The sequence below is a fragment of the Cricetulus griseus genome, chromosome 3 (assembly GCF_003668045.3).
Source record: "Cricetulus griseus strain 17A/GY chromosome 3, alternate assembly CriGri-PICRH-1.0, whole genome shotgun sequence".
Taxonomy (NCBI): Eukaryota; Metazoa; Chordata; class Mammalia; order Rodentia; family Cricetidae; genus Cricetulus; species Cricetulus griseus.
Window position 1 is genome coordinate 253,877,737 of NC_048596.1, and position 27,934 is coordinate 253,905,670.

General features: G+C 44.2%; 1 protein-coding gene across 1 annotated transcript; it reads left to right on the plus strand.

The window, feature by feature from the left end:
* The first annotated feature begins 1,159 nt into the window (after nt 1-1,159).
* On the plus strand, nt 1,160-27,567 carry Bphl (biphenyl hydrolase like). The gene is made up of 7 exons (XM_027409276.2): nt 1,160-1,322; nt 6,514-6,617; nt 8,626-8,792; nt 12,422-12,575; nt 19,209-19,340; nt 22,493-22,616; nt 27,177-27,567. The coding sequence occupies exons 1-7, from the start codon at nt 1,216-1,218 to the stop codon at nt 27,262-27,264; spliced, it is 876 nt and encodes a 291-aa protein (XP_027265077.1). The 5' UTR covers nt 1,160-1,215; the 3' UTR covers nt 27,265-27,567.
* Nucleotides 27,568-27,934: the final 367 nt, after the last annotated feature.

Below are 27,934 nucleotides of genomic sequence, written 5' to 3' on the forward strand. Positions count from 1 at the left end.
TTGGTCTCACTATCAAAGATGGTTATAAAGAATGAAGAGCTAGTGCTGCAGTGAGAGGTGTGGTGTCTTAATACAGCATTCTGACCCTAAGCAGGCCTGAAGCCCGCTCCACAGCCATGCGCTCCAAGACTTCCTAACTTCCCTTGCTATAAGCTTCTCTATAATTTGGAGGTAACAGGTGGAGATGGAGAGAGAATATATGTGGATTTAAAAAAAAAAAAGTGAAGCATTCTTAGGGTGCCTGGCACAGAAATGACTGTAGTTTTGATTTGATTTGATTTGATTTGATTTGAATGTGGTGTTGAAAGCTTGACCCCCGCAACTAGTGGAACCAGTCCTTGGTGGGTGATGGGATCACGAGGGCTCTGATATGATCAATGAAGTAATTCATTGATGGATTCATAATTTGATGGCTTTATTGGAAGATGGTAGGAGGTGGGGCCTAACTATAAGAAACGGGTAACTGCAAGCATGCCTTTGAACAATTTCTTCTTTTGAATTACTCGCATCTCCCACCCCCACCCCCGTCTCTGCCAAAGTGCCTCTATTACCACAGTGTGCTGTTCAGGTCCAAAGCAATGGGTCCAGATGACGTGGAACTGAAAGCTCTGAAACCATGAACCTTTCCTCATTTTAAATTCTTCTCAGATTTTTGTCACAGTGGTGCAGAAAGCTAACACAGTACAATGCATAAACGATGAGTTCTTGAAGACTTGCATAATAAATGTTGACACGGGTAACCTAAAAGCTTGCTGTTACTATTTTGCTTAGCAGCAAAGGATGGGGTTAGATGGGAAGTGTACTGTAGCCAGGTATGGTGATGCAGGCCAGTAATCCCAGCATGAGGCCAGAGGATCAGGAGCTCAAGGTCAACATCAGCTCTAGACCAGCTTGAGCTACATGAGACCCCTTCTCAACAAAAGCAAGAAACAGTATTGGTCTGCGGTGCATTTGTCCCTCAGAGGCTCTGCCTAGATGCCCAGCAGGTGACCCTATCTCCGCATAGCTTTGGACCCATAGCAGCTGGAAGCAAGGAAGCAGTGTCAACCGGTCTATCCCATCCTGGGAAAGCTAGGTGTAAGAGAGGACAAGCTTCGTTTCTGGGCAGGCCTGGTAAGGGGCGTGGCCTGCCAGGGCGTGGCTTCGAGTTTGGCACTTGGAGGTGGCATCCTGCTGGGCGCACGCGCGTTCCCTGAGGAGGTGCGACCTGGAACTATGGCGCCTGCAGCGGCCCACCCTGCGGCCCTGCGACTGCGGCTGCTCCTCTCTCCCCTGAGGTCCAGGATCCCCGCGCCTCAGACGAAGCCTGCAGCCGCCTTCGGGTAATAGCGTGCTCCGGGCAGCTTGGGGCCCGGGCCGCTGGCGGAGGAGGGACCCGCGCCGGTCGCCGATGGCCCTTCTTTCCTCAGACCCAGGTCCAGATCCCACAGAGCTAGTGCGTGAGCACTTAGGTGGCTGGGGTTCGGTTCCAGGGTGTGGTCCAGCCTCCTCAGTGCAGCTGGAGGGGACCGGGAGGGACTTTTGCCGGTAGTCACGGATCCCAAACCGGATGTCTGTTAGCCAGTTGCTAGGGACAGTAACTACTCCTGCCTCCTCAGAAATCTGCCTAGCCTGCTTCGGTGTGCTGGCGAAGCTGCTTGGGAACCTGTGTAAATTCAAAGGCTCCCAGGGCTCCCTGCCAGAGGCTGTAATGAAAATGAGTGCTCAGTCTCAAGAGAATTTGAGCAGAAAATGTAGATAGAGCAGCCTGAAGCTGTGCATATCCCACCTCATACACATGCAGACATGCCCACTGCGCATGTGCGATTTACTGTCAGCGAGCCATTGGTGCTAGTGACTGACATTTAGAACTTCACTAGATCCAATGTGGAAAGCGATTGTTTGAGCACATAATCTAGAAGCAGGAAGAAGGGAAAATCGAACCTGCTTTTTAAACATCCACAGCATGATTGTGTCGCTGTTAGGTTTCTCTCATTTTAGGATTATGTGACGTTAGCACTTTTTTTTTAAATATACAGGTGGAAAAAACACATCGGTGACTAGAGTTATGTAAATTGCCAGTGAACAGGCATTTTATCCAGTTTCCTGGTTGCAGAAAGGGATTGCGATGAGGCTATGGGGTTGTATTAATGTCATACTCATTGGTGACTTAATGGATGTTGAGAGTCCTATTCACTTAGCCACACTGTAGACCAATCTTCCTGAAAGATCTCTGTGAATGTTTTCCTGGGTCTTGTCCTACCATTTTAGAAATACCATTCCATACTTACACGGCCTGTAATCTGAAAAATAGCACAGGCTGGCTAATCTCAAAGCCAGACTGCAGCCCCATGCCTGCAACTCAAAGCAGTCCTGTGCAAACCTCTTCACACCCAGTGTCCGACCCGAAACTAGCTGTGTTGTATGGCACAGAGTTGCTTGTCAATCATCAGCTAGGAACTTTGACCCTTCTCTTACTTCATGATCTCTGTGAACTGTCAAAAAGTATTCTCTGTGGAGAGTTGTATGTCAGTTATGACATTAATAATTTACAGAATCTGACAGTCTGACTGAAAACAATATTTTCTGGGAGGCCCCGCCAGAGAATCTGGTCCAATCCCTCCTCTCATGCCTGCCTCCACCCCCTAGTTGGCACTCAGACTGAATGTCACCCCAGCACTTTGCCCTTTTTGGGATTGAGTTCTGCCATGAGGTTAAAGAGAAATCATGGCCTTTTGAGTTCAAATAGTGTAAGTAGCTGTATTATCAACTCTTCCTAGGTGTGTGACTATAGGCAAGTTACTCAACCTCTCCTGGTTTGCATTTGAAACAATGACTGTGAAAGGCCTGGAACAGAGTAAATATAAACAATTAGCAAGTACAATTAATGATCTAAATAGTGAGCATATAAATAATAGCATAGTATATAAAAGAAGTCATCAAGCTCCATATAATGGAGCCCAGGCAGTAGCTGATGCTGTGGTTCACTGTTATCTGATATAAAGCAGGGTATAAACAGCAAGGACTTTCAAGGTAAGCCTGTATCTTATTAAGCAATCTCCACTTTCATCTCTAAGCAAGGTGCTGAAGCCAAGATTCCGGGTCAGATGCTCAGATGCTTGTCCGGAACTGGATTAGCTAATCCTATGATCAGCAAATTAGCTTTCCCACCAACTTCCAGCCTCTCTGTGCTAATGTTAGGGTAAATGCATCATGCAACTCAGAAACGAAAGGCGGAGAAAGCACTGAGAGGGTGCAGATACATGTTAGTAAATACTAGATTTGGTTTACCTATTTTCCCCAACCCGTTATGCTCCAGCCTCCCCCATACAATCACCTCTTCCTGTTTTGAGAGGGGAGTAGACCGGCTTCTTGGTACCATGTAGAAAATTCACAGGTGGGAGCTAAGGTCACACGGAGATGGGAAGGTACAATTTGAGGGACTCTTAAGCCTTTTGTTCTCGAGGAAATTAACTCAATCTTGCTGGCCTGTTGAATTTAGTACGGTTGCCTACTTCCCGCTTGGATTGTGGTGTAGTGCAGCCTGGGCTCACAGGTTTAGAAGTCTGGCCAGTGACTTGAATTCAAAGTTTGAGCTGAAACAACAGGAGAAGAGGTGCTGGTGCTGGTAGGCTGAACTTGCTGAGCTGCACCTACAACCTGGGTTCTCCACCACCTCCACCTTCACCTGAAAGGCTCTACACAGCCACACAGTAAGCACTGAGCTGGGGTACATTGTTCTTTAAGTTTTCTGAGGGTTTCTGTCTTCGTTACTACCTGAGAGTTTGAGAAATCCAATACTGAATGTGGTTTCGGAAGTAAGCAAGTATTAGGTCCATCGAAGGCCTGAGCTGCAGGCCTGATCCTCTCCACATGGACTTAGCTGTTTGTACAAGGCCTGGCCACCGTCATAGAGGCCTCCCAACAAGCGGTAGCCAATGCTTTGGGTTTGAAATGACCCCAAATGATGTATCATGTATTCCTATGGAAATAAGCTAGCTCTCAGTCACTCAATGATTAAGCATAAACCTCTCCTTAAGTTTGAAATTAATAATTTATTAATATTTAATAATTTTTGTAAACATTTCTGTCTCCTGCCTAGCTTTGGAGTGTGGAATCAGGTGCTTGGCAGGATGGGCCAGTGTGATGCGTGTCCATCTGGTGTGGCTGCACACTGGATGCCTGCGATGCCCCAGCAGGGACCATCTCCATTTACTGCAGGACCTCGCACCATCCAGTCCCTACCATTGTCCCTCTAGCCCCTCACTCTGCCCGGCTGAACACAGGCTTCTGAGCATGCCATATGGTCACCCAGCAATGCTGTCCTGTAATGTCCTTATTTAGAGTTTTACCCTTCTTTGGCATTTCTTCACAAAAGACACTTTTCTGTCCTCTCAGATACCTCTACCCAACCTGACATGCCATTTCTTGTTGTCTCCACCAAAGCCACTTGCAAGCCTTTGCAAATCCTTCCCTGCCACGGAGTTTCTAGTAAGATGAACTGTAGCCACCTGATGTCCCTATACTCCTGTTAGGCGGTGATAATTTAGAAAGAAATCTGGAATGAGAAACCAAAATGTAGACCCAGGCAGATGCAGGGAAAAGTAAGGTTTGTTGTTGTTGTTGCTGTTACTGAAGAGGCTGAAAGAAAGATACTCTTGTGAACCAGTGCTCCATGGAGAGACTGATGAATGACTAGAGCTCTGGCAGCAACAGGACATCCTAAAGCCACTGGCTCAGTGCATCGAGGAAAATGGAAACATTGTACAAAATACCGCATAGGGCAAAATGGCTTTGACCAGCACGTTCTTGGTACTGCAGGGAAGGGAGCCCCTAAAAGAGCTCTGGAGCACAGAGAGCAGTAAAGGGCGAGCCGGTGCTCATGTGCTTTACTGCTAACATGAGCCCAGTAACACTAGTCAGCTGCTCAGGGGCTGGCTCCATTTAATAAAACAAGAAATACCAGAAGGAAATTTGATCTGGCCCAGGTGCCTCCGGCATAGCCCTGCCCTCCCCGAGCTAATCCTGTGTCTTTGTTTTCTCTCCTGCTGGGCTGAGAGCATGTGAATATGTGCTGAAAGAAGCTAGTCTTTGTTAGAAGAGTGTGTGCGCATGTCTGCATGCCTGTGTGGGCTGGGAGCATGTGAACCTGCTGAAAGAAGCCAGTCTGTTAGTAGAATGCGTTAATTTGCATCTGTCTTGATTCTAAGATGCTTAAAGTCATCCTAACAATAAAACTCTATTCTTTGGAGGAATAGGATGTTAACAAAATAAACTGATGTTGTTGGCTGTTAGTTAATGGCTTCATTATTGCTCCTCTGATGTTTGTGTAGATGAGCTTATTTTAAGCTTTCTTATTTCCCAATTTTGTCATACAATTTCCAGGAATTATATGCTAATGTAGATGTATCAATATTCAACACACACACATTCTTTTTTTAATTATTTATTTGTATTTTCTTTGCATTGGTGTTTTACCTGCATGTTTGTCTGTGTGAGGGTTGTCAGATCTTGGAGTTACAGACAGTTGTTAGCTGCCTGTGGGTGCTGGGAATTGAACTCAGGACCTCTGGAAGAGCAGTCGGTGCTCTTAACCTCTGAGCCATCTCTCCAACCCCACACCCATGTTCTTTATTAATTTCCTTGCTGTTGTTTAAGACAGGGTTTCCCTATATACCCCAGGCTGACTTTGAATTTGTGGCAGTCCTCCTCCCTCGACCTCCCAAGAGCTGGGATTTCAAGTGTGCCACCATGTGTAGCTTGCACTCTTTATTACTTGAAATTAGTGAATCAGATAAAACCAACACAAGAAACAAAGCCCTTATTTTTTCAAAAGCACCACATTTTGACCGAGGACAGAGATGGGGGTGGTGTATGTAGAAGAAAAAAGAATTTTCTGCCAATCCACAAGAAGAGCAAGTCCTCTTAGCATCTGTCCTGGCATGCCCTCCACATCCTGCTTGTCACTGCCCTCTATCAAGGAAGTGGGCAGGAAGACGGTAAGGCCAAGAACTGAAGCAGAGGCCATGGATGAATGCTGCTTACCAGCTTGCTCAACCTGCTTTCTAGTACATACTACCCAGGACCACCCGCCCAAGAGGGGCACCACCCACACTGGGCTGGGCCCTTCCACATCAGTCATGAATATTTAAAATGTCCCATAGGCTTGCCTCTAGGCCAATCTAATGGAGGCACTTTCTCAATCGAAGTTCCTTCTTCTAAGATGACCCTGGATTGTGTCAAGTTGATAAATAAATAAATAAATAAATAAATAAATAAATAAACAAACAAACAAAAATCTAGCCAGGGCAGAAGGCTAGCCCCTGAGTGCTATAGTTGGTCAAAACAGGAAGACACTGTTCAGATTTTCAGTCTGTTATGAGGATACAACCTTGATGAAAAACTGAGGCACAGATCAAAGCAGTGCAGCATCCCTGAGAGGGTCCCAAAGCTAACTCATGAACAACAATTGATACTTTGTCATATTAGATATGTCCGTTTGACACTTCCATTGGGGACTTCTTTCTCTTCCAGCACTGCAGTAACTTCTGCCAAGGTGGCTGTTAATGGTGTTCACCTGCATTACCAGCGAACGGGAGAAGGGGAGCACGCAGTCCTTCTGCTTCCTGGGATGTTGGGTATGTGCCCATTTTAATGGAATTCTTCTGCAGGTTGTAGATTCTCGGTGATGAATCATGACGATAGAGCCCAGCATCAATTATTTACGTTAGTGCCTGCTAAAAACTTTTAAGGAATGCTTGCCTCACTCAAAGTTGAGTGATTTGAAAAAGTAAACAACTTTCTACTGCATTAATTTTTTATTCTTTTACCCATTCTTCCCACATTTAAACATACCGTGAAAATGGTTTCCTACTATTTGGGAAGGTTTCAGGGGCCAAGGAAACAGGGGTCCAAAGATGAAGATAGTAAGTTGGTGACCAGCTATCCCCATTTGTTTGCCTCATATCCAGGGGTTTTCTGGAATGTGAGAGTTGAAGTGCTAAACCTAGGGCAGGGGGCCGGGGAATCAGTTGTGGATCAGTTGTGTTTGACTTGTTTAATAAAAGTTAGAGGAAGGGGGGAGTTTTAAAAGATTTTCTTTCTTCTGTCTTCCTAACAGGGTATCACTTTATAGCTTAAGCTTGCCCCAGCTTCCTAAATACTGAGAAGACCGGTTTGTGCTACCATCCCCAACAAGTTTAAAGTCTTTTTCAAACCAAAATCAGATTAACACATCATTTTCTGTAGTTTGTGGAGCATATTGGAGCTCAGTGAATCTCAGACTAACTTCATAGAACAGTAGTCCAGGTATAGAAAGTTCGAGAGGGCGTTTGTAGTGATCTCTCGAGACATTGTGAATCTACTTTTAAGGCATGTAGGGTTGCTGCTTTGTTTTTTTTTAGGTATTTGTGTAATCTAAGTACATACTTATTGCCTCTTTCTCCTGAGGGTCACATGCTAAAATTTTCATCTACTTTCTATCCTTGCCAGGCCTTTACTGATACAGTCTCATTATAGCAACTGAGAGACTTGGGACACTTAGTGCCGTTTTCTTAAGCTTCTGTAATCGAGGAGATATTTACTCCAACAGCTGATGTCCAGTTAAATCATCAGTAACAATTTACCACATTATGTTATTATTGTTATTATTATTATTTTAACATTGCAGTCATTAACTATACAAACCACCCACCCCAGTATAATTTTTTCATTTCTGTAAAACATTAGCATGATTCCAAAGCTTTAAATGGAGCAGTGAGAGTCTCTCTTCTACTTTGTTCCCCAGTAACCATGGGCCACTCAGATTATCATGTACTGATAATTATTTTACTCTGTCCCCCTCTAATCCTGCCCTAATTCCCGACCCTCCTTCAGAGTTGCTCCTTCTATATCAGGGACATACAAGAAGCCCCTATGAGAGAGCAGTAGACAAGGGCTGGAAATCCACTGGTCTGCTTTTGAGCCCAGCTGTGTGTGTTTCCTGTGTATTGGAGGCCTGAGTACTAGGTCCTTAGACATAAAAAAATAAACAAAAAATTTGTACAGTACTTGCCACTGGCTGGATGAAACTCTTACCAAGTGATCTTCCACACACATAGTGGATGTGAGCACGCCACACCTCGAGTGGCTTATTGGTTGTAGCTAAAAAATAAACTCTTAAGAGTTTATTTCTTAAAACATCTGGAATATGAGACTTCTATCAGGATGCCACTGGGGTCTCCATCATTTCTAAGTCATTTTTCCTTGAGAGAGAGAGAGAGAGAGAGAGAGAGAGAGAGAGAGAGAGAGAGAGAGAGAGAGAGAGAGAGGAGACCCAGAAACTATGAAATATGAAAAGCTCATTTCAATACAGTTTAGTTCATCCTTTTAATGGATGAGTGGGAAACAAACTGAAAGGCTGTCATAAGTGTCACAAAAATACTGGTCCTGAGCCTCGCTTCCTCAAAATCACCACTAGGGGGAGACCTGAGGCAGTTCCTAACTCCATCAGGACTGGAAATCCGCCTCTGGGGGAGTTGGCCCTTGAAAGACAACTTTGCCTGGCTAACTTGAAGACAACCAAGAACTGTATTTTAGGATGTTGCTGCTTCCGTTTCTCTCCGGTGTGCTGAGAACATTCAGAATGTAACCGGTGGCTGTTTTTAGGAAGCGGAAGCACCGATTTTGCACCACAGCTACAGAGCCTTAATAAGAAACGCTTCACAGTGGTGGCCTGGGACCCTCGAGGATATGGACAGTCCAGACCTCCAGATCGAGACTTCCCACAGGACTTTTTTGAAAGGGATGCAAAGGATGCTGTCGACTTGATGAAGGTGAGACCCAGAGAAATGCTTAAGTGGGGGGAGATGACTGGAACCACCTTCACTTATTCCAATTCCTGGAGTTCTTTCTTTCTACAAAAGTAATACCTAATGTAAGTCTTACCGAGTAGAAACAGAGCGCAGCTATCTAACGAGGCTACTGCCAAGACACCAAGGCTCTGCCTTTAGGACCAGTCCCGTGACATATATCAGTGCAGAGTTTTAGTTGTGCTTTTGTTACTTTATTCTGAGACAGGTTTTCACTGTATAGTCTAAGCAGGCCATGATATCTCAATCATTCTGCTTCAGCCTCTGGCTGCTGGAATTGCAGGCCCACAATACCACACACCACAAAATACACACTTTTCTATTTATGTAACTGGAGTCCTAAGCCTGAAGCTCAATTCCATGGCTTCCAATGTGTCAGGTGTAGCCACTCACCCCAAAGAAAGCAGCAAGAGGTGGTGATGAAGAGGCAGGAATGCATTTTGAACAAAACTGCCATTTGGAGAAGGTGGAAAGGAAGCCCTTCAGCCCATCTTCCGAGTACTGACATGAGTGTTAGGTTTAAGTAGAGCCAGAACTGGAGAGGAGGCAAGAAGTCTACATAACTAAGCAGTCTTGGTCAAGGTGTGGTCTGGTGTTAGTTCTGGTTCTGCAAGGTGTCCTGGAGAAGTCATGACCACCCATGCTTGGGGCCTTGGGGTGGGGTGGGGGGTGGAGGGAGTGTATCATCTCATGGGGTGATCTGTCTGTAAGGCTCTGTTGTTCCTGGGATCCAAGCTAACTTCAGGCTTAGAACAATGTGCATGGGTCTGGAACAGCTCACTATAAAAGGCAACTGTACAATGTCACCACTGCTCTTTTGTTTATTCCTTCGGCCTTGAAGGGGGTTGTCTTAGTTAGAGTTACTATAGCTATGATGAAACACCATGACCAAAGCAACACGGAAAGGAAAGGGTTTATTCAGCTTATGCTTCCATAGCACTGTTCATCATCAAAGGAAGTCAGGGCAGGAACTCAAGCAGGACAGGAACCTGGAGGCAGGAGCCGATATAGAGGCCATGAGGGGTGCTGCTTACCGGTTTGCTCACCATAGCTTGCTTAGCCTGCTCTTTTTTCTGAAGATTTATTTATTTATCTTATGTATATGAATGCTCTCTCTGCATGTGTACCTTCATGCCTGAAAAGGGTATCGGATCCAACTATAGATGATTATGAGTCATCGTGTGGTTGCTGGGAATTGAACTCGGGACCTCTAGAAGAGTAGCCAGTGCGCTTAACTGCTGAGCCATCTCTTCAGCCCCCTCAGCCTGACTTCTTACAGAACCCAGGACCATATGCCCAGGGGTGGCACCACCCACAATGGGCTGGGCCCTCCCCCATCAATCACTAATTAAGAAAATGCTCTACAGGCTTGCCTACAGCTGGAACTTATGGAGGTGTTTTCTCAATTGAAGCTCCCTTCTCTCTGATGACTCTAGCTTGTGTCAAGTTGACAGAAAACTAGCCAGCAGAGGAGCTAAGACTGGCTGTTGGTTGTGTACCATCAGCCTTTTGACAGATGCTCCTTGGAGGCTTAACATGCCTACATGCATAGTTGAGCAGGAATCCAACCCAAAGTAAAGAAGATAAAAAATGAAGATGGAGAAGTCCAATTTTTAATTACTTTTTAGGTCTAGGTGAGGAGTCAGTGCATTTAAGCAGTATTTTATTTGGTTATTTTGATTTTTTGAGGTAAGATCTTGCTGTGTAGCCCTGGCTGGCCTCAAACTCACTGTGTAGCAGGGTAGCCTCTACCTCCTGAATTCTGGCATTACAGGTGTGTGACACTGATGGCATCATACCATACCTTACATTCTTCCACTTTGCTGCTTTGAAGACATGTCAAGGAAATTCGGCTTCCTCCCCGATGAATGTACACTTATTGCTATTGTCCCTTCTCCATGGTCTCATTCTCTTTGGTTTCAGTTACCCATGATCAATTGAGGTCTGGAAATATTAAGTGAAAAATTTCAGAAATAACCAATTCATAATTTGTAATGTTTCATAATTTAAATTAAGTTTATTTTTAGCTTATACATTAAGACATTAAAATTGTATGTGCCAGGGGATTACGTAAGGTTCCAGTACACGTCTATGCTTCGTAATGTTCAAATCAGGTTAAACATAACTGTCACAGCAACTATTGCTGCTCAGTTGCTTCTCACTTCGTTTTCTGAAACAAGGTCACTCATTGGCCTGAAGGTCACCAAGTAGGTTAGGATGGATGGCCAACAAGCCCCAGGGATCCTCCTGTCTCTACTTCAGGGTTAGGATTGTAGCATGCACCATTATGGGTGGCTTTTTTGGGTCCTGGGAGAGAATGTGGATTCCCATGCTTGTACTGCACTTTGCCAGCAGAACTATCTCCCCCAGTCCCCAATATTTATCATTTCCTCATAAGAAAAACTTGCAAAATGTTTCCTTCTGCCTTTCTGAAATGCAGTTTCATTAACATCACCTGTAGCACTCTGTCATGGGTTTTAAATCCCCTGTCATTCTGAGTGGTACAGTGTGGTGCTGCCCACCCATCCTGCCTCCATCCTACCCAAACGCTAAGACATCGCTTGTCCAGCATATCCATTTTGCTCTGAATGTGTAGCTCTTGATCCCGTCTATGTTACAAGGTGATGTAGGGTCTCGGAATGTAACCCCAACAGGTACGAGAGAGCTGCTGCATTTCACTGGATGTATGCACTATCTTATTCCATGCCTCATCTATTGGTGAATGAGTAACTTAATTTTAAGCTACTTTTTGTTATAAGTTGCTCATGGACACTTGTTACTTTTGTGATTATGAGCACTGTTGTATATATCCTGGGTCTGTCTCCTGGTCAGTGAACCCGGGAAGCAGTGTGCTAGGTTGCAGAGAACACGTATCCTCATTCTGCATATCAATGTCAAATGATTATCCGGAGTACATACACATACGTGTGATCCCGCAAGCAGTTATCCTGACTAACATTTGTCAGCTCCTTACCTTTAACCTTTTCAGACACTCCGTTTTACTTCTAGAAACCTCTCCCATATGCTTTGTCAGCTTTCTCTACTGAGCACATTTTTCAGGGTCCTGGTTGGTTCACCCAAAGCTGGATGCGGCTTTGTGGTGACCCCATGCTCCCTCTTGTCTCTAGGCAGCTCTTCCCACAGTTGCAGCTGTGGCTTCACCAGATACCCTGTTGCATTTCATCTTAAACACCCCTCCAATCTGCAGAATTGCCCTCTGAGCCTTGCTCGGACGTATGTATGCACACATGGCGCTTGCCCTACCCAAATACAGCAGATTTCTGCTGACCCTGTACTTAGGCATTTTATCCATCCCGGAGATATGCTTTCTGCATAGGTCAAAATAATACTGTATATTCGAGTTTTTGTGACAATTACATTGTAGCAAAGCTAATAATTGACACCAGGTCTCCAAGTGGCAGACTTGTAGAATTCTGATCACTGCCAACCAGGTTCTTTAAAGAGAGTGGAGTGGGAACTGTGCCATGTGTCCTGCTGTGCTGGCCACAGGTCTGCAACTTTGCCAAGTGTTCTGATGTGTTGCCCATAAGTGAAGAGTAACTATGTTATGCCTTCTGCTGTGCTGCCCCCAGGTGCTGCAGTTCAAGCAGGTCTCCCTCCTGGGCTGGAGTGACGGGGGTATAACTGCACTCATTGCTGCTGCAAAGTACCCATCGTACATCCACAAGATGGTGATCTGGGGAGCAAATGCCTACGTCACTGAGGAAGATAGCAGGATTTACCAGGGTAGGTTCTGCCAGTCATAGACTTTGTCATGGCAATCCTCCTTAGTCCCTCCTCATCTCTTGTTTTGATATGTGCTGACTGACAAGTCCCGTGTCTCATCCACTTCCAATTCTCAGCTCTGAGGTCAAAAGAAGGGTGAGTTTTCAGGAAAATCATATAATTTAACCAACCTAGAAATGGATAGCTTCCTATTTCCAGAAATGAAACTTGGATGACTCAGGCAAAAGTTCCAGAAAAGCAGTGTTTACATTTACTACCACGGGTGGGTAGTGAGCTTGAAGGAAGGAGGGGGCGCTGAGAAGTGTTACTCATAACCTCATTGAAAGTAATATGAAAGCCGGTTGCAGTGATGCATGCCTCAAATCTCAGCTGCTTGGGCAGTCAAGGCTGCAGAATTCTGAGTCTAAAGCAAGCACAGGCAACGTAGCTGGCCTTGTCTCAAAATAAAAATCATGAATGAATGAATACATGAATATAATGAGTATTAAAGGGAGAACTAGGCTGAAAATTGAACCTGTGTTTTGGTTACAATAATCTGTGTGGTTTTCTTGACTAAAGTCTCATGCCACTTTCTCCTTGAGGCTTTTAGGGGCACAAGAGTGACACCAGTGACCTTGAGCCTGTGTTTCAATGCTAGCCTGACACTTGCTTTTGTAAAGCCGAAGCACCAATGAAAAGTTAGTTCATGAGCTAGACCAAGCTGAGGCATCTACATTCTAATTCTTCCTCATTTTTCTTCACCCAGCATTGCTGCCTGGCCTGCACCAATACCCAGAGCACTTGGGAGTGTTGTAATTATTAGGCACCCAGCCCTGGCATTGTTTAGCCTCTAGCAAGTTTTCTAAATTGGGAGGATCAAGCTCTCAGAAGGAAAGAAAGGTACCCCAGGCCTTGGGGGGGTCACTGGAGCAAAAGACAAGCTTCCTGGCTTCCCCACCATTTCTACCTGCCACCCTGGCCCATCACAACCCTCCCTTTCTCACGGGAAGCTTTTTATGTCTTTACTAAACCATAGATGGCCTAACAGAAGCAGTTTACTCCCAGTGGGTCTAGCATTTTCTCTCCACAGCTGTGTCTATAGTATGTCTTCAGTGGGTCTTTTGACCTTCAGAGCCTGAAATATTTACTGTCTAGCCTTGATACAAGTTGTCAGAGCCCTGCACATGCTATGTCTCTTCCAGGTCCTGTCATTCACGCTGCAAGCTACTTGGAGGGATATATCCTGTTCTAGAATCTTAGTTCTCTATGATCTTCCCATTTCTAAATCAATCTGAGACTCTTAATGGCAGATGATTGAGAAACCAATCCTAGTCTGGCCTCCACTTGTCCTCACCATCCTCCCACCTGGCTCAGAGTCTGCCTGGTACGGAATCGACTGTTCACTGTTGCCATCCTTGAGCTCCTGCTGCCTCCGGCACCAGGTGCCTTTAGTTCTTTCAAATCTTTGACCTTCCCTTACTGGGTGCTTCCTCTCTGCCTCAAGAGGTAACCATGGTTCCTTCTCCAAAGTACTGCCGCCTTTCCCTGCAGTCATCCTCACCATGCTATGTCAGTGTTCTTGTGCCTTCAGTGGCTCTGAGGTCCTTCTGGTGCTTTCTGCTGAATGGTCCTCATCGAAGCAAGTATAATATTGTCAAAGACAGTGTGTGCTCTTGACTTGTCAGTAGCACTCCCTCGTTACTCTCTAGACATTTGAGTCACATGTACACATTGGTCATCTATGTCACCATCTGTTTGCCTGGCCAGTCACCGATCTTTTCAAAGAAGCAGCTACTAGTACCAACTTGGTTTTGTTTTCTGTCTTTCATTGTTTCTGTCTCCTTCTTGCTTTGGATTCTGATTTGCTCTATACCCTCCAATTTCAAAGTAAAAGTCTTGATTATTGATTTGAGATGTGTATTCTTTTCTAATATATCACTGAATGCTATAAATTTTCCTCTACAGTGGCCAGCTCTAATAACCCATATATGTATAAAGGGGATTTATTAGATTGATGTACAGGATGCAGTCTGGGTACCCCAACAAGGGCTGTCTCACACTGAAACAACTGAGAATCTAGTCGTGTCTCCATCAGCAAGTCTGGATGTCTTACAATCTCGTTCTGCAGGCTTAGGATTCTCAGACAGATGCTGGTCTCTGTCTACTTTGGAATCCTGAAGATCATGGTTTGAATATTGCTGAATGAATGTTGCCTTGACCAAAAGCAACTAGGGAGGGGCAGGGTTTATTTCACCTTACAACTCTGAGGTCACTCCATTACCAAGGGAAGTCAGGGCAAGGACTTGGGGCAGAAACCTAGATGCAGGAACTGAAGTAGAGACCATGGAGGCATGCTGCTCATGAGCTTGCTCCTTCCTCTTTGCTTGCTCAGTCTGCTTTCTTAGAGCACCCAAGACCACCCGCCCAGGGGGTGGTTCCATCCATAATAAGCCAGGCCCTCCCACATCAATCGTCAATCAAGAAAGTTTACCACAGGCCTGCCCACAGGCTAACCAGGTGAGAGCATTTTCTCAATTGAGGATCCCTCTTCCCAAATGACTCTAGCTTGTGTGACATTGACTAGCTAGCACACCTAAACACATGACAGATGGACTTGCCAGCAAGAATGAAGGCAAGCAGGTAAAAAGAAACTCCTTTCTTCCGTGTCCTTTGATATGGGCTGACACCGAAGGGTATGGTCTGGATATAGGGTGGCTCTTTCTGCTTCAAATAATTTGATTAAGAAAATCTCTCACAAGAGTGCCCAGTAGCCTGGCTTTTAGTTGGTTCCAGATATTGTCAAGCTGACAGCTAAAATTAGCTGTCACAGCTACAGATTTTACCGTGTAGCATTTTGGCTCATCAAAAGATATCTCAAAATATCTTTTTTTCATGTCTCTTCAGACTATGCCTTTCACTGGTAGATACTTAGAAATGGAATGTTTCATTTCTAAATACTTGGGGTTTCCTAGATAGCTTTCTGCTATTAGTATTTAATTTGCCTAGATTTGGGAAACATACTTTGCACAGTTTCAGTTCTTCTAAGTTCAGGACATGGACTATCATGTTCTAAAATTGAGCACCACCCCCATCTCTACTCACTGGCTTTTCTCTATCATTCAGCTAACGCCCACACCCTCTGGATGCACATGAGTTTCCCTTGAGAGCTCAGTCCTCTGCTCTCTACCTCTCACTGTGATTTTGTTCTGTTGATGCCACACAAGGACTCTTGAATGGTAGTCTCACCTAGCCCCCCACCCCCCTTCCCCTTACTCTCCCAGTTCAGAATCTCGGGTTCATGGGATATTCCCTCCTCCACAGCAGACAATCCTTTGTAAGGCAAGAATCAAGCCATTCCATCTCCCACTTTAAAAAACTGTTAGTAATTTCAAAGAAGTCCACTCAGCTTGGCTGGCCCCTGCCAGTCTGGCTCCACTCTGCTCTCTAACTCTCTGTTCCCTATCTTCCTGTGGGATTCCTGCATTGAAAAGCTGCCTTTGGGATGCTCCTTGCCCTCTCCCAGCCACATCTTTCTCAATAGTCACCCCAATACCCAGAAGCCAGGGTACTACCTCTGAGAAGGTGTCCCAGAGCCCTAAGCCTGGTGGACATGAAATGGATGCACACGCCCACACTATGGTACTTGCCCTGGTCATTGCCACCCTCTTATTCCTTTGCCTTAGTCACTGTAGAATAAGTTTCCTGCCACAGTGGTTCTGAGTTTCCCTGCTTTCTGAAACAAAATCAAAGCTCTCTCAGTCCCACAATATTCCTCCTTGCCTAGGATATCTTTGTTTCCCTCACTAACCATGGATACAAGCCCTGACTGTAAGGATCTTGAAGGCAAAGGCTGCAGTTCACTGTATTAGTTACTTTTCTGACACTATGACCAAAGCATCTTATAAAAGAATGCCTTTAACTTGGGACTTATGGTTCCTGAGGGTTGCCATTCATAACCGTCGTGGTAAAGAGCATGGCAGCAGGCAGGCAGAGTGCTGGAGCAGTAGATGACAGCTCGCCTCTGGTCCAGAAGCAGGAGGCAGAGAGAGCTAACTGGGAATGGTATGCACTTTTGAAACCTCAAAGCCCACTCCCCAGTGACACACCTCCTTCAAGGCCATACCTCCTAATCCTTCCTAAACAGTTTTACTAATTGGAGGCCATGTATTCAAATACATGAGCTTTTAGGGGCCATTCTCATTGAAACCACCACATTATCCAAGGTTATATTGGTGGGAACAGGCACTTAGCAGACTTGTGCTTGCTGAATTCACTATTAATTACTAAGTTTTCTTTGTGAGTCTAGTGTTTAGTGTGGATTATATGTTCTAAAAGGAAATGGAGGGGGAGATATGTCAGCTTGTTTTGGGGATCCAAATTCTTTGTGGATCAACAAACAGTTTGATTCATTTGGTTACTCTGGGCACTTGCCTATGGAGCATAATTACTAATTTTGGGTAGTGATTATGCTTTGGGACAGAAATGGCTTCCTGTTTAAATAAAATAACAGAAGTAAATATATAAATGCAAAGAATCTTTTTGAGTATGTATTACAGGCCAGGCACCATTGTTGGCAAATTCCATGCAATTACTCTTTATTTGACAGTGTTAATATAATTCATAATTCATACTTTCTGATTAGGATATTAGCACAGTGAGGTTTAAGTGCCTCACCTAGTCTCTCACAGCAGCAAGTCTAGGAGCTGGGTCTCCTACATAATCAGTTTGACTTCCAAGCCTGTGCTTGTTAGACCAAGCCACTGCTTGTTAGACCTCTGGCTTTGCCCAGCAGCAGCTGGGTTTCCCTGCCCTGAGATTTTGTGCTCCTTCCTCTGGGATCCTGAAGAGTTGCCACAGATCGGACGTTCCCATAGACACCTTTCATTCCAGAACTATACGTAAATTAATCCATGTTCAGAAGCAACAGGATCTTGACCATAGTGCCTTAGGAAGTACAGAAAAGATCAAGCTGAGTAACTCACATTTGCTAAATTTTTTCTTTAAACATAATTTTTTATTTTATTTGCATTGGTGTTTTGCCTGCATGTATGTCTCTGAGGATGTCAGATCTTGGAGTTACAGACAGTTGTTAGCTGCCATGTGGGTGCTGAGAATTGAATCCAGATCCTCTGGAAGATCAGTCAGTGCTCTTAACCTCTGAGCCATCTCTCCTGCCCCTTGCTGCATTATTTTAAAGGCTTAATAGTTAACTCTACATCCTTTTTCTTTAACAGAGCCCTTGTGTAATAAGTGTAAGTGCCAGATAGGACCATGCGAATAAAGGTTCATGTTGATGATTCAACAGCAGTCTGTTCATTTTCTGTCAGTCCTTTGCATCATTTGTTTGTTTTTCAAATGTGCCAGAAAAACTTTTCTAAATAGCTGGACCTTTATATCTGCATCAGTGGGTCAATCAACCATGGCCAAAAGTATCTAAAAATTAAATTGCCTCTGCATTGAACATATACAGATTTTTTTTTGGTCATGATTTCCCTAAACAACATAGCATTCTACTAATATAGCATTTAAGTTACATGAGTTAAAATAAAATAATATAGAGATGGTTTATGTATTTGGGAGTTTCTGTGTCAGTTCTGTATACATTCTCTGCAATTTTGCATAATGGGCCAGAGCATCCACAGTTTGAAGCCACACACATGTCTACTCACCCCAGAGAGGGATCCCATGACAGACCAAAGTATGGATACCGCTAAAGTCCAACTTGGTGAACCATGAGTTTTATTGGGGTCACTTACAAAGAACAGAAAACGACTCAAAGGCAGCTGTATCAAAAAGCCCACTCAAATATAGGTGACAGCTTACAAAACTGGGAACACAGAGGTGACCCAGCAGGTTGGAGAATGTCTGCTCCGGGTGACTCAGTTGGTCTAAATCTCTTCCAGGCAATTCAGCTGGCTTCTGCTTCTTCCAGGTAGCTCTTCTCTGAGAAATGTCTTTGCAGCTCAGCTTTCCTTAGTCAGAAGGACTCTTAGCTTTTATTGTTCACTCTGACAGGGAGGGGCCTAGTGAATCTGGCCAGTTTCAGGGACTTCCTGAAGTTATTTTTGAGTTGTTTACCTTCCTACTTAAGGAACTTTCTGCAAGACAGGGTGTTTCAATATTATCGGAAACTGTTTCACAACACTCTAGGAACTGAAAGATAACTATAATGTCATTCTTACTCTGGAGACACCAATTAGAGAAATGTCTTCCTTTTATCTTATTATCTTTAGCAGAAATAGTTCAACCCAGCTCTGATTTCATTTAGACACTAATGATTCATCATGCTATTCTTGTGAGAGGCTCAGCCTCGGGTCTGATGTGCAAGTCATAAAGCAAAAACCCTTGCACTGGTCACACATCCCTAAGGGAAGATGGACAGTCAAGCATAAGGCAGAAAGCCCTGCATACAGTGTAAGTGCTAAGCAGAGCAGACAGAAAGGGAAAGTCACACAGTGCATGCAGGTGGGTAGGGCTCTTTAACATGTGGGCAGAGACCTAGAGTTTGTGAGTGAGCCACACAGGTATTGAGAAAGGTCTTCCCAGCAGGTGGACAGTGAACCTGAGGCCCAGAGGTAGCCTGACTTGGGTTACTTCAAGATAATACCTTAGTCTGAAACTGTTCTCATCCTTGTCCACACCTCTGTTTTTCAGGTATCCGTGATGTTTCTAAATGGAGTGAGAAGGCAAGGAAACCTCTGGAAGCCTTGTATGGATATGACTACTTTGCCAAAACCTGTGAGAAGTGGGTGGATGGCATAAACCAGTTTAAACATCTGCCAGATGGTAAGCTGATGGACTAATGGTTCCTTTGCTAATTGCAGGCAATGCTTGAGTTCCTCCCTTGATGTCCCAGCATTCCTCCGTAATGAACAAACACACCCATTATCCTCACACGGTTAATGTGTGAGCAGAGACACAAGTTACTGGACATAATAATAAGTGTAAGTGCTGGACAGGACCATGTGAACAAAGGTTCACATTGAGACTCTAACAACAGTCTGCTCATTTTCCTTCAGTCCTTTGCATATGTGGCAGCACAGATCTGTTCCCCAAAACCTGTTTCTACCTTCTAATTGGAGAATAGGCCATTAGAAGGAGAGTCACTATATAGATTTTTTTTCTCTATCTGGATAGGTCCACCCCTACTCATCTTCTAGGACAAAGCAAGAGGAAGTCTCTGAAATTTTCTTCAGCCCCAGGAGAGCCAGAAAGGGGAAGAGACTGTTCAATTCTCTTTTCAACTTCAGAGCCAAGTGATATAACCTTAGTTGTGAACAAGTACCTTCTTTTGTTTATCTTAAAAACTAATAAGATTATCAGTAAAAATTAACATCTTAAAGCTGAATTCAAAATTGTTTTAATATAGCTATGTACTTAGTCAGCTTTCTGTCACTGTCACAAACACCTGAGATAATCAGCTTACTGAGAGGAAAAGTGTATTGTGACTTAGTTCTGGGGGGTCTGATCTATAACTAGGGAGACCCACTGCCATTGGTGGTGCAGTCCGTCACAGTAGGAAAGCTTGACAAGTCAAAGCCATTTACCTCATGGACAAAGAGGAAATGGAGGCATAGACTGGAGTCCACATCTCCTCCAAAGGCACACCCCCCAATCTCCTACGAGCTTCCACTAGGCCCCACCTTTCAAAGGTCCCTCCACTCTCTCCTGCTCCACGCTGGAGAATAGTTCTAACTTAGGGGTCTTGGGGAACACTAAGATCCAGACCACAGCAAGCTGCTTGGAATTGATGATTTCCCCTCCTTCTTTGTAGTTTGTAATTGCTGTAAGAATAGAGTAGCTAAGATTTAATCTTGGAAACATTGTTGCAGAATGCTTGTGTCTGAAGGGACAGTTTAATCTATTAGTTAATCCTTTCCAGCATGAATCATCTGTAATGTCAAAGCTTTTGCAATGAAAGGGACTTTGGAAATATTACATGTCTGGTTGAAGTTCAAAAGAGCAAATCCGTGTGCCTTATAATGATCCTGTTGAAATGCAGTTTTCATCCATAGTAACGAGTCCTTAAAATGTGTACCCTTGAATCTTCAAACAACAGAAAAAGGTGGCATTAAACCAAGTGAGTCAGTTCTCCATGAAAGAGAACACACTGAGACGTGTAGTTCAGTGCTTTCTGGGAGAAGGCAATGGAGAGATGGAAATAGTGTTAAACTGACTGTTCAGAAGCACATCCTAATAAAGAATCCAATATGGAAATCATCTAATAGCAGGACTTAATCGTTTGTCTCCCTTCTGTATTTACTGATCTGACAGGAGTCTTTTGTTCATGGCAGGGTGCTCAGGTTTACAGACACTTGATCCAACATGGGTGATTGCACAACTGTGGGATCATCAGGGCCTGGGTTTGAGGTCTTGGCTTTCTGTCAGAACGGCTTTGGGCAGTGACTTAGTTTCTGGAGAATATACTAATACATACCTCATAAGGTTTTGTGGGAATTAAGTGAGATAACATATATTCAGCCATGGATAGTTATCACACAAGTGTTATTACTGTGATTTTAGAAAAGCACCTAATTTACAAATGTTTGTCAGCATTGAATGAATTAAAATATAAGGGCTAGCCTGGCATGGTGGCATGTGCCTTTCATCACAGCACTTGGGAGGCAGAGACAGGTGCATCTGCGAGTTAGAGGCCAACCTGGTCTACATAGTAAGTTCCAATCCAGCCAGAAATATGCAGTGAGACCCTGTCTCAAAATTAAAACAAAACAAAACAAAACACAGTGTAAGTGCTATAAGTGTTGCCATATGCTGCCACAGCAAGCAGCTGTAGAGCTGGCTTTCATCAGCATCACCCCATACAGCTGACAGGTGTGTGCTGCCCAGAGTAGTGCTTCCCCAGTCAATTGGTCCCTCTCCCTTGGTGTAGAGTGATCCCCAGCTGAAGAGAAGGGCAGAGGCTTGGCGCCAGGTGGGCGGTGCCACACGCCCTGGATCTCAGCCAGCTCGGTTATATAGCACCTTCCTTTTCAAACAGGCAGAGATGGGAGGGGAGCAGAGAAAGAGCTAGTGGCTTGGATACCAGAACCTTCAATACTGCTGACCATGCAACTGTGGTTATCGCTGTTTGAGACGGAAGCTCTGGCTCTGGCTGGGTAGGAGCCACCACGGTGTGGTAGTCAGGAGTGTCACTAAAGCACAAGCACTGCAGAGTAACTGGCATCCTGTGTACAGGCTAACTTCACTGTGAAGTTCCTGCATCCTGACAACTGGCTAGGCCTTCAGCCATTGAGATGAAACCTCAAAGGAGAAGGTTCCAAGTGCCAGGCATTGTCAACATGACTGACAGGCTGCCTCTTTGTAATATAAGACTTTGGGGGTGGGGTTGGTTTGCTTATTTGACTTTTCTACCATTTTGCATGAATAATGAATTTAAATCAAGAAAAGTTGTTTATTTACCAGTAGAGCATCAAAACAAGCAAGTGGAGCAGGGAAATAGAAGAGGGAAGCCTAAGGATGTAAAAATTGGAAGGAACTACAGATCAAACTGGCTCCCACTGACAGGGAAGCCAAGATGCAGAGGCACATGTGTGTCAGCGGATTACCAAACACCTAAGATGATAGAAAGGGCTTCTTTTGAGCTTCTTCTGGAGCTTCTCAGACATGAGCAAGGGCCCTCATTGCTTTGTGTCTATGGTGAGGCACTGGGAGCTCTTGCTGGAGCAAAGGTGGTCACAGCCAAAGTCAGAGAATGGAAGGGAAGCAAGGGTGGGCTAGGGTTCAACAATCCCCTTCAGGTGCATGTCCCCAATGATAAGGATGTCCCACAAGGCCACACCCTGAGGTTTTCACCACTTCCTAATGGCACCTCTCTGGGGACCAAGCCTTTGGTGCCTAGCAGTGTATCACTGCAGAGTTGTGCTGCTTCCTTGCAGAGAGGCTGTGCTAAGGGGATTTCCTGTGCTCTTTTCTCTCAGGTAACATCTGTCGGCACTTGCTGCCCCTGGTCCAGTGCCCAACCCTCATTGTGCACGGAGAGAAGGACCCATTGGTCCCACGTTTTCATGCTGACTTCCTTCACAAGCATGTGAAAGGGTCACGGTGAGTCTTGTTACAGCCTCTGCAACTTCTGGGCTCCTCAAAGCCTCTGAGGAAGTGAGAGCAGCCCCAGGAAGGAAAAGAAGTAGGCGAGTGGGGGCTCGGGGTGTGTGTGTTCCCCATTTGGTCAGAGAGTCCCACAGTGTTTAGAGAACCACAGGCACAGAAGACCTGAGCTCGGAGCTCTGGGGACACTCAGCAGAAGGACTCTGGTCAATGTCTTTGAGCACAGTGAGGCCAGTATGTTCCTGGGTACTGATGCAGCACCATTGGCAACAATTCGATATATCTTGTGTTTTTAGCTCATTTAAAAACAATAACAATAAAAAGCATTCAGAAAACCAAACTAAGAAAGCAAATTGTCCTTTGCTGGCCACCCTCATAGATACAGTCATATTCTGTATTCAACTCTGAAGCTTTTTTCCTCACTAAAATTATAAGCTCTACAAGTCATATCCACCTTAAGTATGTACTCAGCACTGCTTAGCACACTATTTACTTAGCTCAGGGACCTTTTCTCCAAAGTCCCCGAAGCCCAGCAGGGAAAGCTGGCACCCCAGCAGCTCCACTGCCAGTCTTCTTAGCGAGGGCTTCTCTGGGGATTTGGAAGTAAGGGGAGGGGGTGTTTCTTGCTCCACAGCAAAATACAATTGCATAGTAATTTATATATCTCCCTACATATGAAGTGTGTGTGTGTGTGTGTGTGTGTGTGTGTGTGTGTGTGTGTGTTCATCCCATGTATTCCCTCAATACCAGTTCAACCGTGAGTTAAACAAGAATATGGGCAGGAATAACAACCACTTTGGAAAGAATGTAGAGTAAGTGAAGAATAAAAGTAGAAGTTAGATTAAAACTGCCTTGTGAGTAAACATAAAGGATTTTTACAAAAATTTAGAAGTTCATAGTATTTAAGGCATTTGCAAACTTGAATTTTGTAAAATTATACTACTACTATACTAAGTCATGGTTGTGGCACAAAATTCAAATAGTTTATTTTCTTATTAATCTCCCAGATGTTTTCTATTCATCTCAGCCTCTATGTTTTATTTTAATTTTATACATTTAAACTATGCAATGTGGTGTTTCCTCATAGAATTTTGTATTTTAAAGATATTTTACATAAAATATCTAATTATTCTTCACTACAAACTTAGTTCCATCTTTTTAGATGAGAATCAAGGCTGGTCGATGTTAAACAGGGAGTTTTTCAAGCTATTTAGTTAGTAAATGACAAGTCCTGGATTTTCTGAAAACAGAACTTTTTCACCGCAGCACAACTGTCTCTCATGAATGTACCCTTTAAGAGATGGTCACACAGCCATGCGAGGTGGCCTGGTTGACTGTCTTCTGCCTCAGAAATGACCGGGTTTTGCTGACCCTCATGATTAATGCAGAGACTTCCCTTAAGGAGCCAAACTCACTAAACATCTGTCTGTAAGAAAGTTTCGTCTAGGAATTCTGTTCCAAACCTATCTCCTAGCAACAGAATACATCGATATTGAAGAGAAATGTGCCCTTCCTGTGTATTTGGTTGAAAATAGTTTTCTTATAACAGTATTTGTTGGAACTCACAGGTTGGAGGTAAAAAGTTATTAGCAACAGTTCTCTAAAACTGGTTTGTATTTTCCACTCCTTTTGCTAAAAGAGCCCTTTATGTTGTGTGGGTACCTACACGCCCTTGCCTGGCTTCCTTGGGAGGCCACAGAAGGAAACTGGATTCCTAGAGCTGCAAATCCCTGCTGTGAATCTGCGCCAGGCCTTCTGTGGCAGGGCAGCTGTACACCTTGCCAGGCTCGTCTTTAACTACACTTAAAGGCATGGTCTGTCCTCGTGGGTTTTTGCCAAGAAGCACTTACTGTATATGAGTCACACTATGCTGCTTTTACCTTCTTGGAAGGAGACCAGCCTCCAGCTTTGTTAGTCTGTCTCCTTCCTTTCTTTCCTCTTCATAGGAGAGGACTCATAGTCTCTTCAAAGCAAGAAGACTTTGTTTTAACATTTTACTTTTAGGCAGCTGTATTTCTCCCACAGAAATTCTTGGGTAAAACCCCATAGTCAGAGCTGTTTTGACTGCAGCAGAAAGCTAAACAGACCTCTTGCCCTGATCCTAGTTTCAGGGCTCCTGTGTAGCCAGACCTCCCTCCTGGCTGAAGGGCTTCTTGACTCTGGGGGGACATTTTTCAAAGCATGCAGCAGGCCCAGCAGCCATCAGAGAAATTTGTTGAGTGGTAATTGGTACCCATCATCCTCCAGAGCTGGTGTGAAGAGGCTCTTGGAGGCAGGAGCAGGGCTGAGCTGACTGGAAAGGATGCGACAGCACAGCAGGGTCAAACCACTGTGCTGGAACCAGCTAGCTTGGCTGCCACACCAAAGTTAGGGGGTTCCTGCCTTCGCTGTCTTCTAAGAAAGACTCAACTTTGCAGTGATGCTGGAGCATCCCCCATGCAACCATCAGCTTTCCATGCTCAGCTCAGAGTTCTCTAAACTACATGATGCTCTCAACACTTTGTGCCTGAGAGGGGCTGGATCAGCAGAGCTGAGATGACCACGGGTTTACAGCTTCTTGTCAAGAGATCTAGACTTTCTAAAGGTGTCACCTGATAAAGGACCCCTCCCTTACAATAGGAACTTTCACCCTGTTAGGGCCCGTCCACAGGGGTGTGACATGTGTTTAGTAGTAGGCTTTCCTACTAATTTTCCTGGAGAATGTGATTGTTTGAAAGCCACTTGGTGAGGCGTGGGTTTCCTTTTGTTGTCTGGGTAAGAACCGGATCAGCAGCAGAGCGGCTGCTTGGCTAAGTGTTTGTGCCTGGCTGTTCTGGTCCTGTTCCCAAGAGGATTCACAGTAGGTGCCACACAGAGTGAAGGGAGGATTTGCACTAAAACCCTGGGAAGGCATCAAGGAGACCAATTTTCTCCATACTTTCATCTGTCCATCCATGCATCTACCAACCCATTCGCTCATTCACCCATCCACTGTCCATCCGTGCATCCGCTAATGCACCCATTTAGTATCTACAGTGGTCCTCTCATATTTTTAATATGAAAAATCTCATGTTTACTTTCCCAAGATCTAGAGATGTTGTAGAAAAACTTTAGGCTTCGCTGTATAGCTAAAAGGGTGATTTGCAGCTGGCCTATTCCTGTCCTTATTGGGAACAGGTAGATTGAAGAAATGAGACAGAACAGGTGACAGCTGAGTTGGGCATCTCTGGATGTATTTCAGGATTGTCAGGATGGGGTTTCTTGGCCTCTGAACCCAGCTAAATTCAGATAAATGGTTGTAGTTTGGCCTACACTTGTCCTGTTACCTCAGCGTCCTGAGTCTTTTCTACATCCTAAAAACTGCATCTTTGAGCATCCCTGTAGCCCCACACCTGTGTGGTGCAGCTGGATCATCTTTGGGGCTGTTATAACTCATCCCTTCTAAGAAATACTTTTTAAACTTAACATATTCTGGTTATTAGTAATAGCATTATTAACTTTACGTAGCATTATTAACCTCTAAAAGATGCTGTTAGTGTGTATTTCCTTTTTCACTTGATTTTGATGGTCCTCCCACCCCTGCCACTGGCATAGCTGAATTGCCAGAGGCCCAGCATCTTCTGAGGATGGCTGCCGTCCCCCAGAGTCCTCCCTATTGCCTGCTGAATTGCTAAGAGCCATCAGCAGTACCACTACTGAAAGATCGGAGTACAGAATGTATCCTTGGAATTTGTTCCAGTCTAGTTCTTTTGACACCCAGTTGTCATTGTAGACATCATGGCTTGCACTTGAGCTTGTTTAAACACCATTTCTATACTTTAGAAGCTAATAAATAAGATTTTTAAATTGTATTTTTTTTAAGTTGCAAATCAGTCCTCTTTGAAAAAAATCAGATGAAATGCGAGAAGCTTTTCCAGGACAGAGGGGTCCACCAAAAGACATGATGTGACAGCTGCAGTAGTGGCTTTGCACACATGGCTGGTGCTGAACCCCGTCACCCACCCAGAATTCCTAAGGCATTTTTCCATCTGTCTGCCGGCTGCAGTCAGGCTTACTTGCTCTGCACTCTGAACATGACAAGATGGCCTGGAACATTGATTGGAGGCTGCTGCTGGCTGAGAATTCCTGTTTGGCCTGCCCACTATGCAGATACCCAAAAACCTCACCAGTGCAATTCAGGGAATTCTGACCGTTTCTCATTTTTATCATCTTTTCTTTTAAGAGTTGGGATTACTGCCAGTCACTATCACCCCTATTATTTTTGTAATCATTTCCCCAATAGTCTATTTTAAAAACACATTTGTTAAAAATGGACTTTAAAAATAATTACCAGGTTACTCTCCCCACTGATTTCCAGTCTAACCGTTTTTGTTACCTGATGCAATCCCAAACATTGTCACTATACAGTGATGGCTTTATGCTCTACTTCTGGGGTGGTCAGAATTCCATTAAGGAGTTCACCCTAGAATTCACATTCATGGAAAGTTTATATAGTTCTAAAAGATGCCCATGAAGTGTTGATGAGGTGAAAGCATTTTAAATATGTACCACTGACCAAAAGCTTGCTTTGTTTCTTAGGCTGCATCTGATGCCAGAAGGCAAGCATAATCTGCATTTACGTTTTGCAAATGAATTCAACAAGTTGGCAGAAGACTTTCTACAATGAAATTATAGGAAGTCTTTGGTTTCTGGGTGAATCTGTATTGAAGGATCATGTCCTTGTCTGTTACCAGTGTGCTCCAAAATGCCTTCCTTGCTTTTATCCTCAGTACACAGACCTACCAGGCTTTCTACATTTCCCATGATCTGACTTTGTGCAAGCAGGAAAAATGGCATACCCAAATCAGGTTATAGCTTTAATAGCTGCCAAAAATGAATACATTTTTTACATTAAATTATGAGTTTCTATCATTGTCTAAAATAAATTCTTACCATAATTTATTTTCAAATAAATTTCATGTGAAACATTTCTAGTGTTTGCATTTGCTATTTTAAGACACCTTGCATTTACAACATGCTTTTATTGCCTAAGAGTCAAAAGCCAGGTTTGTCTTCGTCCTTCATTCTACAAGTTGATGGGCTATCTGGAATGCTAAAAATTAAAACACTAAACAGAAGACCCACAGTGCTATCTCCTGAAGCTTTGGATTTCAAAAGAAAAAAAAATAAGATGTCAAGGAAAAAAAGGACTTCAGGTTTTATACACATGCTTTTTATTAGTATAGATATCTTAGACAATACTGTAATCTTGAAAGGAGGTCCACACTATTACATCAACAGTGAATTTCTGACAGAGGCAAACTGAGCACCATAATTTACAAATAGAAAGACCATGC